Source organism: Aulonocara sp. 'chitande type north' Nkhata Bay, linkage group LG17 (genome assembly GCF_057382095.1).
Source record: "Aulonocara sp. 'chitande type north' Nkhata Bay isolate Kocher_YH1m ecotype deep benthic linkage group LG17, A_spYH_male_GT1.1, whole genome shotgun sequence".
NCBI lineage: Eukaryota > Metazoa > Chordata > Actinopteri > Cichliformes > Cichlidae > Aulonocara > Aulonocara sp. 'chitande type north' Nkhata Bay.
This window is the reverse complement of record NC_141360.1, coordinates 30,164,639-30,180,006: the sequence shown is the minus strand read 5'-3', so window position 1 is coordinate 30,180,006 and position 15,368 is coordinate 30,164,639. Positions and strand designations below refer to the sequence as shown.

Below are 15,368 nucleotides of genomic sequence, written 5' to 3'. Positions count from 1 at the left end.
ACTTCCCATCGTTTTCCTCCAAGGGGCTTGATTTTGTCAGCAGATTAGTAAACAGGCCTGCGGCAAGCTCACTTCTGTTTCGAGTTTCCCTCTTTGAATTTCTTTCCCCTCTCGCTGCTGTTTTTAATAAAGGTAAATTAAATATTGTCGTAATTCTTTGCCACCACAGAATCTCTTAGTTTCGCCACAGTTTAAACCAAATTACTGTACACAGAATTTTAAGCCTGAGCTAATAGTTACACCGACTGAGCGTGCCAGTGCAACAGCATTAAGCATGCAGGCTTATTATTCTTCAGATTTTTGCTGCTTCTTCTTCTTCTCATTATTATTCTTACTGATTGGCATTAAAGCTCACTATTTATTAGCTGTCAGATTTTATCTTCTTATTATTATTATTGCTATTATTATTCCACCTAACATTTTGACATCCTTCAGCTTTGAGAACCTCCCACAGAAGTTATACCAAGATCCACAGCTCCAGTGAGAATAGTGGGCTCTGGCTTTTGATAACAATTTGTCATATAGATTTCCATATTTATAATTCAAAGTTTTTTTGGATTACAAGGCTTTGGATTTTTTTCCACAGGAGCAATTTAAGTTTCATAAAGAATTAGATTTAAAACAGAACAGTGTAGAGATATCGCCTAGAAAATACTTACTTTCACAAATGCCATTAAAGCCCAGCCTTTTCCCACCACCTTGCTTATAGCCAATAAATATAAAACAGGTTTTGGAATTTCACAATAAAATGTGAAACTTTTGTATTTTATACGTGGGAAGTCTCTGGCACTCGTGATGAATCAATTTTTCCGATATCACTTGTAACTTTTCTTCGAGACCCACTTCCATTGTTTCTCTCAGTTGTTTGGACAGTAGGCTCACACCTCCTGTTCTTTTTACAAGCTTTAGTCACCATAGCAACTGGTGACTGGTGTCACCCTTTCTCTCAATTTAAAACTCATCATGGCTGATCCAGTGGGGATCGGTGTGTCCTGTTTTTATTGATGCTTTGATGCAATTCATCACAACTGTTGTTCACTGTAAGATCAATTTTAGTCAAAGTATTATTGACTGACAGGTTTTACAGGAATTTTGCTAGACTTTCAAATGAAAAACTGCTTATCAGGGCTTGTAAATACCACTGGATTTTCAGGACTTTCAAAACGAAAGCTCAAAAGGGATAAAAAAAAAAGGTAGCGGCTGCATTAATGGTTCCTGTTATGACCACTATTATATAAACAAAATGAATTTACATGTTCTGTTCTTTCAAAATGAAATCCACTTCATAATAAAAATGACATTTGAACACTTTTCCAATAGTCCGATTCATACTCTGCATGTTTTTTTACCTTTCCAATAATTTTAGCCAAATTATACTTGACTGTCAAAATAAAACCTTAAAAAATATTAAAGGTGACTTTCAAGGCTTATAAAACATGACAGTTTTTATATATAATTCATTATCCTGAGGCTCCCTGAGTAGCTCAATTTATGCCTACTGCTGTGGCCTTTAAAAATAAAATGTCCCTGATATCTTTTCACTGTCTCTTTATCTAGCTAGAGGTACTTACATTAAGCTCCCAATACTTTTGCAACGTCCAGAAAAAAAATTCTTATTATCTGATGGTTCATCATAAATCATCATCCTGTTACATCCTGTTAACTGCTGACAACTCAAATGGCAGCAGGTACATTAGCACACTCAAAATTTCTTTTTCTTTTTTTCCTTTTTTTTTTTTAGTTTTAGCTTTTTCTTACTTATACTCACCAACCACCCTCGGTACATCTTAGGTACACAGATATATATCAAGCCAAACAAGTGGCAACTCAATACGTGCAGATGTGGTGAAGATGACAGAGGTCAGAGGAGAGGCAACAGTAACTTGTTACAATCAAGGTATCCAAAAGAGCATTTCTGAATGCACAACACCCCCCTTAAAGCAAATTGGCAAAAGCAGCAAAACTATTAACAGCTGTTTGGCTAACAGCAAATTATTATTAAAGACAGTGAGAGATTGTTAACTATAGTATCTTCTCAATGCATGCTGCTAGGCACTGTTGAGATGTTGTTATGCCAGGCATGCATTCGCCTAAAACAGCTGGGCTTAAGTTTGGTTGGTCCAACTGCTGTACAGTCAATACTGAGACTGGTCTTTCCAGGGTTTAACTAAAGTTACACAGATCACTGACATTGATAACAGGGAATAGTCCTGCGTGTTAATCCAACTTTACATTATGGACATTTTCCCTCTTTAATACGGAAAAGTGCATATTAAAATCATAATGCTTTGGTAATGAGCCATAGTGTTTTAATAATGTTTAGTAATGAAAAAAAAAACATAATTATAGCCACTATAATAATTTTATTGAAAGTACAACTACATTTCAAACCAAGCAATCGTTTTATTGTTGGATTTTTCATCAGTCATGGTAGATGTTGTATTGCACATGTGACTTTACAAGAAACATCCAAGTAAATTACTGATTCAGTTCAAATAAAGACTGTTATTTATATTTTTAGTTTTCTATCGATGGAACTTGAGCTTACTTTTTTTCCCCCCTTTCCGTTTATCTCTTAGTCTCAGAATGCGGACATGTTGTACCGCACCCTCAAAGTCTCACCTGGCAGTTTTGTGGCTCAGCATCAAAATTAGAATGCAGTGTTGTGTTGGAAACAAAACAACATTTAGTCATGATGATTGGAAATGACATGCAATTACCATCAAGTGTGAAGTTTAATTAGCGAGATGAAGAGGTGTGTGTTGAGACTGGAGAAGAGAGTGGGTGGGAGAAATGTGCATGAGTGTGTATGTGTGTGTGCTCGCTTTTGAAGGAAAAACATTTCCTGGTTAATTTTGTTGCTCTTACCCATCATCATCCACCAATCTATCAACTTCCTTTCTCTCTCTGTCATGGTGATTATGAGGATGATCATTTTTGTTTTCTGCTCTCTGCAGGGGAGCTGGAAAAGCAGCAGGGAGCCAAGACACACTCGGTAAAGAACAACGGCACACAGCTAGAGCTTCGCGGTAAACAGGGCTCCCCATCAGGTGTGTGTGTGTGTGTGTGCATACTGTTGCTTATTGAATCCCACTGGAGAGACACCAACTGCGCTGTTAATTTGTTTACCTGCTGCTGTTTTTATGAACTTGATCATATCTTCAAAAACTAGGCACTACCTGTAGCATTTAACATCAAGAACACTGTGTAATTTAAGATGTGTACAATGCTTGTAAAGACTGTAAATGCGCAAAAATCACCTTTAGCTAAGCCTCGCCTAGTTTCAGGTGTAGTTACTAGTCCTCCAAAGTCACATGAAATGGGGTATAGTCTTTCAAACAATGTCTTTCTCAAAGTAAACTAAACTGGGCTTCTCACTTCTACTTCTCTCTTTCACAGCTTACTAGTTGTTATGAAACTGTCTCATTTTAAAAAGAGAACCAGGTGAAAGGGTCTTAGAGCTACACTTAATGAATACAAGCTCAATAAATGAGAATTCAAATTAGATTTTTTTGTGTAACAGGGCTTTTTCTCCCCCCCTTGATCGTGAAAGAATGAAATATTCATAGTACTCACAATACTTTCTACACCATATTATGAATTACACTCAATGGCCTCTTCATTAGATATATCTGATCAACACCTTGCTAGCACAATTATCTAATCAGCCAATCACATGGCAGCAACTCAACTCAATGGTCAAGATGACCTGGTGAAGTTCAAACCAAACATTAAAATGGTGAAGGAATGTGATTTAGGGGACTCTGAAGGTGTTATGGTGATTAGTACTAAACGGCCTGGCCTTTTACAAACTGTTGATCTGCTGGGATTTTCCCATACAACCAGTTCTCTGGATTAAAATACCTTGTTGATGCCAGAGTTCAGCAGAGAAAGTCCAGAATAAGGAGGAATATATCTGATTGTACAACATGTCAAACCTTGAAGTAAATGGGCTACAGAAGCCAAAGACCCCAACATTCAATGGTAGGGTCCCAGCCACGTCAAAGAGGTCAAACCACCTCAAACTGGTTTCTTTAACATTTGCACTCTATGGGCTCTACATTCACCAGAGATCAAAAAATAGGTCGCTTTTGCGATGAAAATCTCATCATGCATGTGCAGCCAACAAATCTGCAACAACTGTGTGATGCTATTATGTCAATATGGACCAAAGTTTCCAGCCCCTGCTGAATCTGTGCCACTGAGTATTTAGGCAGCTCTGCAGGCAAAACAGAATCAAAATTGGAACTTAGCAAGGTGTATCTAATAAAGTGGCTAGTGAGTGTATCTGTCAAGGTTGTTGCCACTTGTCACGGTTTGGTGCTGTGGCGGACAGGATGAGGACCCAAATAGAAGGGTGAACTTAAAGAAGCAGCTGTATTGCACTGTGCAGACACTCGAAAGATAAACTCAGGACAAATTAAACTAAACCAGGAACTAAGAACTGAAACACTGGAAAACTAGGAACAATGAACTCAGAGCAATGGAAACCGGAAACACAAAGAAACCCGCACAGCAGATGGCGTGGTACAACACGGCAACAAGCGGAAGACTGAGGACTAAAATACACAGGCGGGATGACGAGAGGATGGGGAACAGGTGGAAATACAGCTGGGACTAATCAGACATAATAAGACAGAGGGAAAGCAAAACTCAAAACACTGAACACAGGACACAAGGCTATCAAAGTAAAACGGGAAACAAGAGATATCCACGAAGACACAGACTTGACACTGACTGAGGAGACACAGGGAACAAGGAACACAGAGCACAGAAACAGAAAACAAGAGACTAGAATGAAACTAATGAAATCAAAGCCTTTTAATAACACAAAAACACTGGGTAACTGACCCAGGTACGACTATGCTGTTACTAGATCCAGCAGTAGATCCTAAAAAGTAGCCTAAAACCATGTAAAAGTTTTGCATTCATTTTTAAGTAATTTTAAAAATAAACTTTTATTTGTCATGAACACATAAGGTTGTATAACCAAAATCTTCTTATCGTCTATTCATGCTTCTCCCAAAATGCTGATGCTAAAGACATATGATAATAAACACTGTTTTATTGGGCACTCTTCTGAATGAGGTTACAAGGTGGCTTCTGGACAGCAGTTCAGTATGTGAGGCTCTGTGAGTGTGTTTGAATCATAGGTACACAGAAGGGAGAGAGGGACAGCCTGTGTTCTATAGCCATCCCAATAACTGCAAGCCATAGGATATTTCACATCTTTGAGTTCAAATTCAATAACTGCAACACCAAAACACAGGAGACATTATCTCTGGAAGTTCCTTACACTCATTCTGAACTGGAGCACTTGTTTCCTTCCTTCCTTAGCATTCTTGTACTATGCTGCATCCAAGCTTGAAGATAGACACATTTGTTCCATTAGTAAAGCTTTAAAGTTGCATGAATGCAGTTGTGAGTGTGATGGTATTTCTAGGTGAATGATTTTCATTACTGTTATCTTGTGTTTATGTCATTTGTCCTCATAAGAGAGCTTGACATCAGTAGCATTTTCTTAATGTGTGAGGCTAACTAATTGCATGCATGGCATTATGATAAAGACACAGGAGAGCAGACTGTTTCATTTTAACACAGTGATGACTTGGAGGGTTAGCATTACTTGTAACAGGTTAAATTTATACTTTGTTAACATTTTTCCTATCTTGCAAGAGAGGATAAGTGATAGTTTTGGCTTTTTGTGGAGGGTAGCTTCCCCAACTCAAATAAAAAGAATAAATTCTGATGTGGCAGCATCACGGACTATAACTACAATTGATGTAAAGTTAATGGTGTTTATAGACTACCTCTACAGTAGCAAACATCCTTAAACTATGCTGTTTATGCCATTCCTTGAGATTTCAAGAGCCTGCCATGAAAAGTCACTGATGCTAAGCTCTGATTGTACATTTGCTTTTTAGAGAGGGGTTTACTGAATTTTCACTTGCTTCTAGAAGTTCTTCTGCATAATGATTGATTGCTTGCTTGCTTCAAGCAAGTCTAAAATTCCTTATCTTTATCTTGGAAAAAAAGAGTGATTTTGCCACCACCTTTGTCCCTTTTTCCCTTCTGTTTTCCCCCCTGCAGGACACCAGGAGATAGATGACAGAAGTGGACACAATGCAGTAGAGGTAAGTGCCTAATAATAGGCTTATGTCCCAAACAACAGGTAAGTGAGTGCAGTGAGAGTCTTTGCAGTGGCAGTATCGAGGTAGGACAAGATAAACTCAGGAGTATCTTTAGGATTAGAAGCGTCAAGCAAGTGTGGGTGAAGAGTGCGTGAGAGAACGAGTGCTGCTGGGTAATGTGCAGCGGGCATGTGAGGTAACCCAATCAAACAAAATATTAGATAAAAGGACTCCTTTGTCGTGTAAAAATTAAATATGATGGCTCGGGAGAATTAATACACTCACAGCGGTCAGAGCAGGTTGTCCTCACGCTGAAAACGCATCAGGCTTAAATATGATCTGGAAGCCAAAAAAAAGAAATAGGTTGTAATTAGTTTCGCAAGCTCAGGCAGAAATTGTGACTCCTTTGGGGCCTTTCAAGAAAACGAAGAAAAAAAAAGGCTGGGGAAAGCTGAGGACATGTGTGAAATGCATTTACTGTGTGTGTACCCGCATGCAGCATTGAGACCTTAATTAACACAGCAGCATGCAGGCGGATAATTTTAACGCTCATTTGACCTGGAATGGTCGCCTCCCCACCCTTTTGCCAGACCTCTGGGGGGAGGGGGACCTCTCGTGTGAACATTTTGTGCAAGAAACACAGGAAATGGAACTACACAGTATGTGTATCCTTGAAGCATCAGGTGACCTTTATTAGCCTCTGTTTTTTGTGGCTCTGGAGTTTAGGCTTGGATTGAAAAGCCAAATACACGGGGTCAATTTGACATTCAGTGGCTGTTTAATTCCACACAGCCACTGGTATATGTTACACTGTATGTCTTTTGCTCAGGTGCTGGCTCAAGCAAATATAATTCATAAGTTCTATCAGATGCTTCATAGTCATAATAATGAACTATTATCGGCTTTAATTTGAAAACATGTGCAGTCACATCATTGGCGTTATAGATTCCAGAGTGCTTGTGATACAAAAGCCATTCGACAAACTAGCAAGAAAAAATTAGAGTGCAAATCAAATTATAAGACTAAGATTTTAGCTGTAGTAAATTTGGACATACTCCAATCCCAACAATGTATTTTTTTCATCATTTCTTTGCACAGGGTTGGCTTCAGGTCATTCTCGTTCCATTTCTTTTTTCATTTGTGTGCCTCAGGTCAGTTCTACCTCGGGTCAATCTTCATGGTTGTCTGAACTACCTTCACCAGCCATCTTGCTCTCTGCCATCCAGCCTACAGTAGCCTAAATGTCAGCGGCTGGTGGGGAGCCACTAGCTGTCCAAACACATTTATCTCAAAAACCAGGAGGGTCCACTCCAAAAAAGCCTCTTTATACTAGAGGCAGAAATCTAAGGATACCAAATCCTGCGGCAAGCTTTTAATCTTAGATTTGATAAGGTGATGAGATTCTAACGTTACTATCTGCCTCAGAGCAGTGACAACAAGCCGACTGTGTTGTTACAAAATGGCCGTTAGTTGTTTTTAAAATCCTGTTGTTGTCAGAGCCTTTAAGATTTCGAGAAAAAGTTTATTCAGTGCTGTGCACAGGTCTTGAGCCACCCTTTATTTCTTCATATTTTGCAAGGAACATGGCAAATAGGTGTGAAGATTTATTTAAACATGTGCAAAAATAAACGGAAACCTAACATATAAGTCAAAAAGTTTGTGTCTAACGTGCTTGAAAGTCAATATTTTAGATGAACACATTTATTCTTCAACACAGCCTGAACTCTCTTAGGTAAGCTTTGTTGTCATTTCTTTAAGTAGTCTTCGGGAATAGTTCTCCAGGCTTCTTGAAGGATATTCAGAACTCTTCTTTGGATTTTGACTGGCTTTTGTTCTATTTTCTGTCAAGATGATCCCCCACTGCTTCAGTAATGTTGAGGTCTGAGAGGACCTATGTCTGATAGTGTTCCATTGAGTGCTTTTATATGCAAGTCTTTGTATGATGCATAGAGCGAGAAGCAGGGTATACCCTGAACAGATTACCAGTCTGACGCAGGGCTACTGATGCTGATCTGAGCCAAAAGTTTTGGATTTGTTACTCTATAAGACTTTTTTTCCACCTCTTGTTGCTTTTGCGCCAAGCTGCTGGACTTGTTGAGTGTAGAAGAACCAGATGTAAAAATCCAAATCTCTAATTACACCTGCTGCAAAATAATGGCTTTAGAGCCCAAAGACAAACTTGTGCTTAGTACAGATACATGCGAAGGCATCCTTTTGGGCTTAAACTAATGAGCTTTTTGTGATTCTTGACTAATTTGGACCATCTGTTAAACAAATCTATTTTTTACTGAGAAAAAAAACTTTTGAAAGGCACAAGAAAGTCATTTAAATCCTTCACTCTTTATCTGAAGTGATTTAGAGCTCACTGATACTGTATGGTAAGTCATCAAGAAGAAGTGACTCTTGGCACATTCAAAAGGAGAAAATGTTAATTGAGTTCTTTCGTACAAGAGTCACACCGACTGCTTTAAAAGAAGGGACGAACACTACTGTAAGACCTTTCTAACCTTGAGATACTTCAACTTCAAAGACTATTATATTCACACAGCCGGCATTCTGAAGAGGTTTGGTGGTAAAATGTTTTCTGATCGACACATTAAAACTGGAAGCATATGTAGATAGTTGTGCTGTGGTTAAGAAGCTCAAAATACATGTAAAAAGTCCCAAACTCTTAATATACACTATTATACACTTCCATGTAGGAGACTATGTACTGTGATAAAAGTCTTGAGTTATACTTTATTTCTTTATATTTTGCAGAAACCTAACTCCACCACATAACTCAAGGAATGAATCAGTGTTGTGTCTGCATATAACAAACAATTCTGCAAAGAAACTATTTTAAATGGTATCTTTAGGCACTTTGTAGCCTGTCAAAGCATAATTTGTTCTTTGTTCTTTAGCTGAATCCATGAAAAATTCAAATCATATCATATGCCTTTTATCCCCTGGAGAGCAATAAAAGAAAGTTTTGCAGTGATTCCCAAAGTATTTTTTGCCAAAAACGTGGGATATACCGTAGCGTGTCCAGAAAAAATATTTGAGAAAAAGGACCTGACAGAATTGTGCAACTGTTAGATAGAAAGCACATGTGTAGAAAAAGGTGCTGGTGTGAATGAGGCAAGTTGTACAAAGCAGCGCCAGTCCAGTTACTATGTAGCTAGGTTAGGAGACAGACATAACAGTGACTTTCTGCATGTGAAATATGCTGGAGGTTCTGTAATTTGTCTGGGGCTGCATTTCAGCTAGTGGTGTTGGGGATCTCCAGATTTTGATTCAGCATGCAATACCTTCTGAAATGTGTCTCATTGGCATACAGGTTCATTTTCATATATAGCTTCAGTATGACAGTCATCCCAAACACAGCCAATGCATTTAAAGCATATCTGATTGAAAAATCACATGATGGAACTCTTAGTCATGGATTGGTCTCCCCACTGCCTGAACCTTAACATTGTTGAAGCAGTGTGGGATCATCTTGACACAGAACAAAACAAAAGGGAGCCAACATCCAAATAAGAGCTTTCAATGTCCTTTAAGACCCCTAGAGAACTATCACTGAAGACTCGTCTAGCAGTCCACCCGACTTCCACGCTCAAATGTTAGATTTATATAAATACACCATCGGGGTACTTTTTGCATTAATTATCTCCACCGTACACAGTGTGCATTTCAGATTGTGCTCAGTTCCTTGAATTTCTTGCCATATGTTTTCGGAGATACACATTTCTGAAACTCTGAGACGTTATACAATTCTGTAAGTAGGCTGCATAAAAAAAGATAGTAAAGGAAGAGAGATAAAGGGGGAAAAAGCTGAGGGAAACTGCCTATAGAAATCAGAGTGCTGAAACAAATGGGACATCTGGAGGTTTGCATTCTAATTGATTGTTGCCTGTGGACGTCTGTGGTTGTCACTCTGCTCACTTCCTCTCCTCCTCTTCTTCCACCTCTCCCTCTTCTTCGTATGACCTTGGTCTATGTTCTGCTTACCTCGACCCACAAGTCTCCTCGTGTTCACTGTCACCGTAGTGCCACACAGTGGTTTGGAAGGGAGACACGGGGGCCCTCAGTGTCCCCTTTGGAACCACCGGGACCGTCCTCTAGCATCGTTCTTATCCCCATTCCCCACCACTATTACCAATGACGCCAGTCACACACACTGGTGTTCCCAGCATCCAGCACTGTTCCCAGTACCTGTGGGGGTGGAGGGAGGGGAGAATATTGTAGTCACAGAATTTTACACCTCCACCGATCCTTAACACCTAAGCCCCCACGCATGCCCCGTGTGTGTGTGTGTGTGTGTGTGTGTGCTGTGCGTTCACTCCCCCCACAAAAAAAGAAAAAGAGGGCTTGACGGATTGTAGAGGAGGAACCAGTTTTATAACATTTGATGCTGTTCTCTTGGCTGTTTTCTAAACTAGGTGTCAATTCACAACAGGCTTCAGACGTACCAGCTCAGCAGCAGCATGGCTCGGAGCCCCGAGAGCGCGGCCCTTCTTAATCACCGGGGAGAGGTGCTTTTCCAGCAGGGGCCCCAGGGGGTAACCCAAGGGCCTGCGCCTCCACCACAGCACCTGCAGCTGCAGTCAGCGGCAAGCACTCCCGCCCATCATCTCCCCCTCCAGCAGCACCACCAGCCCTGTGTCAGCATGGCTGACCTGCGGCCTGAGGCGCTCATCCAGTGTCAGCAAATTGTCAAGGTCATCATGCTCGACAACAGCAGCCATGGACGCATGGAGGCCTTCCTCAGCCAAACGCCCACACACCACCACTACCAGCATCACCATCACCACAGCCACCATCAGCTTAGTCACTCCGCCATGTCCACCCCTGTCCGCTCGCCAAACGGTTCACACGGCAGCGACGGCCACCAGCCCCCACTGCCTCCCCCGCCTCCACCTTACAACCACCCGCACCAGTACATACCCCCAGACCCCCGCCTCAGTCTACACCGGACCCCAAGTGGCTCTCGGAGCATGGTGTAAATAAATGAATTCAAATTTTTCTCCCTGAAAGACAGACACATACTTCCACATAAACCCTATCACTTCTCTTCCTATCTAATAGTACATATTGTACATATATACATACAGATGAAGCTATAATGAAAAAAAATAAAAATCCCACTTATATGCATAAATTTAAGGAAAAAAAGATTTAAAAAAAATAAGGTTTTAAAAGAGATAAGAAGAAATATAGTGCGTATATAAAGTTTTACTTGATTCCACATGTATTTTGAAATATTATGTAGTTTTAACAAATTTCTATAACTTTTTGTCAGTTTTAACTCTAGAGAAAACTCACTGCTATTCACTTCATGGATGGATTCCTTCCAGTTCCAGTATTTATCAGCAACAACAGAAACACACGAATCCCTCAAATCTTTTGAATTTTTCTTGTAATGGATGGAAAGACATCAAGGATCTTCTGCTTCTGTTCGCTTTATCATCCCAAGCCTCATGCCTACTGTGCTGTATGTGCACACGTGCGCATAGCTGACACTTAACTGAAACTCTGTGCCAAAATACATATGCCTCCACTAAACACTGACTTCTTTGCACTTGACTAAATGCTAGGGCTAGAAGAAGAAAAAAACACACTACTCCTTTGCTTTGAGAAAATAGTCATTTCAGGCTTCTTGTTCAAGGAGCAAAAAAAAGAAAAAAAAAAGAATAGCAAAACTGATATTTCATAAAAAGTTATCTACCCATTTGCGCTGTTGCTTATTTATTTATGTGATGGAGGGCCTTCTCTCTTCTCCACTCCCCCGGATTTAAAAAAAAAAAAAAAAGAAGCAAAAATGACATTCTCCCGATAAGCTGTCTTTGTCATCCTCTCCTCCGTTGTGTTGTGGCTCTCTATCTTCAGAAAACATTCTCACCCAATTGTTGCTCTCCATATATCATTCTACAGTGAAGGATGACAAGAACCAAAGGCGACCAATCATATAGATTGCTGCCGAGCCAAAAAAGTTAACCCAGGATGCTTCTGTTGATTGATGCTCGTCTCTTACTCTTCATGTCTAACATTATTAAGGCTTTCCAGGAATTCTTGCCCCTTTTGTCAGCTGATGGAGGGAAGGTTTTGTCTTGTTTTTCAACATTTTGAAAATGTCTCATCGTCTGAAATGGCTCTAAAGCTACAGTGGGTTCAGATGTAAAAAAAAACTGAAAAAAAACAACACAATGTGCTGTCATCGGTTATCAAATGTGTCGTCGCTATATGTTTTTTTTGTTCCAAGAACTCACCCGAGAATTTCTGTTAGGACGCTACACTTTTTAAATGTCGAGATGTGTGTTTATTTTAATTTGCCATTGTGCCATCATTGTGTGTTTTCCGTTGGTGGATAAATGTCGGGCAGAGTCCACCCACAAAACATCCAGACGCTGTCTCTTTACGTCGGTACGACTGCCAGCTTTTGTTCCAGATCCTTGTGACTGTTTTCTCTGCCGTGCTAACCTTTCATTTTGACATTTTCAAAAAGGCAAAAACTACATGGAGCTTATACTGCAAAAGCTGGCATTAGTGGCATTGTTTGTGCTGCTGGCTATCCTGCTTTAAATAAGAATGGAAGGGAGGGGAGAGAGAAAAAAGAATGCATTATCTGATCTCTTTCTATTTCACCTCAGCTTAGATTGTAAATACCACATTCAAAGAGTCAGAAAGGACAAGCAAGCTACCTTTAGCCTCTTCAAATTGCTATTGCCCTGTCAAGCATCCGTCATTCTGAAATAGGTCAGCGACCGCCATAGCCTGAATGCGTTCATCTTTTATACATAACCCCCACCAGGTACTGTGAAATGGATGTTCAGTTAACTCTGTTCTCATCTGACCTCCATCTGTGTGATTTGTTGATTTATAATCACAGAGCCAATGCGGGGAGGTCTCTATCTCATCTGTCTGTCCTGTTCCACTTAGGATGTCACCCTGTGAAAAGACAGCGGTTGGACAAAAAACACAAACAAACAAACAAACAAAAAGCTTTCTGTTGTTGTGGTTGGCAGAGATGAGTGTGTGTGACCTACTCACAGTAGCATCCTAGCTTTCCTGTAAACAAATCCGTCCTCGCTCCTGTTTATCCCCGTAATTGCTTTTGTTATTATTTCATAACACAATGAGAGGAATTACAGCTTTCAAAATGAATCAAGAGCTGTGATGATTCATTTAACACATTTACTGGCTACATTGTAGAAATGAACTTTTGAAGGTTATGTAATAAAATTTAGAAACTATTCTACTATTATGAATTTTACCTTGATTGATGATGATTGTACGGTTGCTGATTTATTTGTTTGAATCAGCTTTCAGAAATTACATGATTGATTTTTTTCTTCTTCTCATGCATGTCAGTTCCAAAGCTTATTGAACCCTTACTCCCAAAATCTGGAATTTGTGTATGAAAGACTTTGCTGTGGGAGGTCAATTTTTTTTTTGTCATGATGAAAATGAAAATTTTTGTGGTGGAATTTAAAAAACAGACATGGATTTTTATTCTTTTTTTTTTTTTTGTTACGATGACAAACACCCCTTCAAATACAAATACGAATGGCTTCTTTGGGCAAATATGTTTTTGTGCCTCGAGGCAAATCAAATGCCTCTTTCATGGCCATTTTTGCTTGTTTTGTCTTATTTCTATGTATGTTATGACCCTTTCTTTATGGTTGCACATTTTAGTCGAAAGATATGCTGCGTGTGCAAGAAACATAAATATGAGGCGCACTGAAAATGACAGATTTACATTTGCAGGGAAACTAATGTAGCATTTGGGGAGTGTAGCAGATGATATGGAAGTGCAGTAGTGGGTACCTTTCATGAAGAAACTCACAAAAGGGCTCTGCCATACCAGTACATTGCTTCATGAATGACATGTGAATCTTGTCTGGCTTTTCACCACTGTGTTTGCTCATACTAGTAAAAGAAATACAAATAGAGGAAATATTTATGGATAGACAGGTGGAAACTGAATGCAACATGAACCATCATCTCCCTCAGTTGGCTTTAAAAACCCTCCCTGTCTTTGCGGTATATTAACATGCAATTAAAGATGATTTAAGTCTATACATCACAATGGTTTGCTTTGTTATTGGATTCAGTGGCAAGATCAGTATACTCTGAATTGCCAGGAAAATGCTTATTTTGAAATGTTACACATCACTCAACACAGCATTTTACCTTCACACACTATAAACCCGCACACATAGTTTTCCTCCTACTTTGAGTTTTATGACAAGTAATACAATAGCTAAAGAATACATGGAACAATGAATCATAACACTACTTTTATGTGAGGTGTTTGCTTCTAGTAGTAAATCCACATACTGTAAGTTTGACTTCAGTTTTATGTCACCATGTGGAACTTATCTTTATTAGTGAGTCTTATTGTTTTCAGTAACAAGCAGGTGTTTTCTCTGAAAAAGTAAACTACCTGCCAAGGAAGAGATAGTGAGTAGAACAGTGGTTGATATCACAGTGTGAAAACAGCAGCAAAATAGCAAGATATGTACATTGATTATGGGGGAGAGCAAAAAAGAGCCAACAGGAGTCAGCTGGTTTGTCAAACTTGCAACTACGCTCAACATGAGTGGGAGTGGGTAAGAATACCTCATTGTTTTTATACACCGAGAGACAGCAAAAGAAGACATTTTTATCATTATAAATTATTCTGTTTTTGTCACAAAAATTTTGATCTGAGTATATCTGTTGCAAATTTACAAACCGCGTGGACTAGCATGTCCATGCATGGAAATACAGAAAATAAAGCAATGCTGTACTTTAAGTAACACCAGAAATCATGACTGGTGCCAGTGCTGGAGGTATTGCATCGTAGCACCTTCCTTAGTGTCACAGTGTAAAGAACTTTCAGGAATTGCTTAGCTGGGCAATACCGCAGCACATTGAACCTGCCGATGTGTAGCAAAGAATGTCTATTTGCATTTTCTCATTTCTATTTCAGAACACGAATCCGTGCAGGAGACAAAAGTAAAACACTGAAAAGTTGAGCTGGTCTTTTGTTTTGAATTAATGCCATGTTAAAAAGACACATTGGTGACATTTTTAGAAAAAAGTCATTTTAGGAGAAAAGGCAAATATAGTTGTAGTTACCTTAATAAAGTGATCAGAAGTTTACATATACTCCTCACAGGCATGGATATCATGGTAATATAGGGCTCAGACAGCATATTTAATATTCTTGAAAATAAAAGCTCTGTGCACAAATTTACATTTATTTTGGATTTT

General features: G+C 39.3%; 1 protein-coding gene across 1 annotated transcript in view; it reads left to right on the top strand.

The window, feature by feature from the left end:
• iqsec3a (IQ motif and Sec7 domain ArfGEF 3a) overlaps positions 1 to 14,755 on the top strand; it is a 128,266-nt gene extending 113,511 nt beyond the window's left edge. Inside the window, exons 12-14 of the mRNA XM_086269091.1 lie at positions 2,958 to 3,050; positions 6,091 to 6,134; positions 10,553 to 14,755. Coding sequence (XP_086125217.1) covers positions 2,958 to 3,050; positions 6,091 to 6,134; positions 10,553 to 11,116 — 701 coding nt within the window. The 3' untranslated portion in view covers positions 11,117 to 14,755. The remainder of the gene's footprint in view (positions 1 to 2,957; positions 3,051 to 6,090; positions 6,135 to 10,552) is intronic.
• The last annotated feature ends 613 nt before the right edge of the window (positions 14,756 to 15,368 follow it).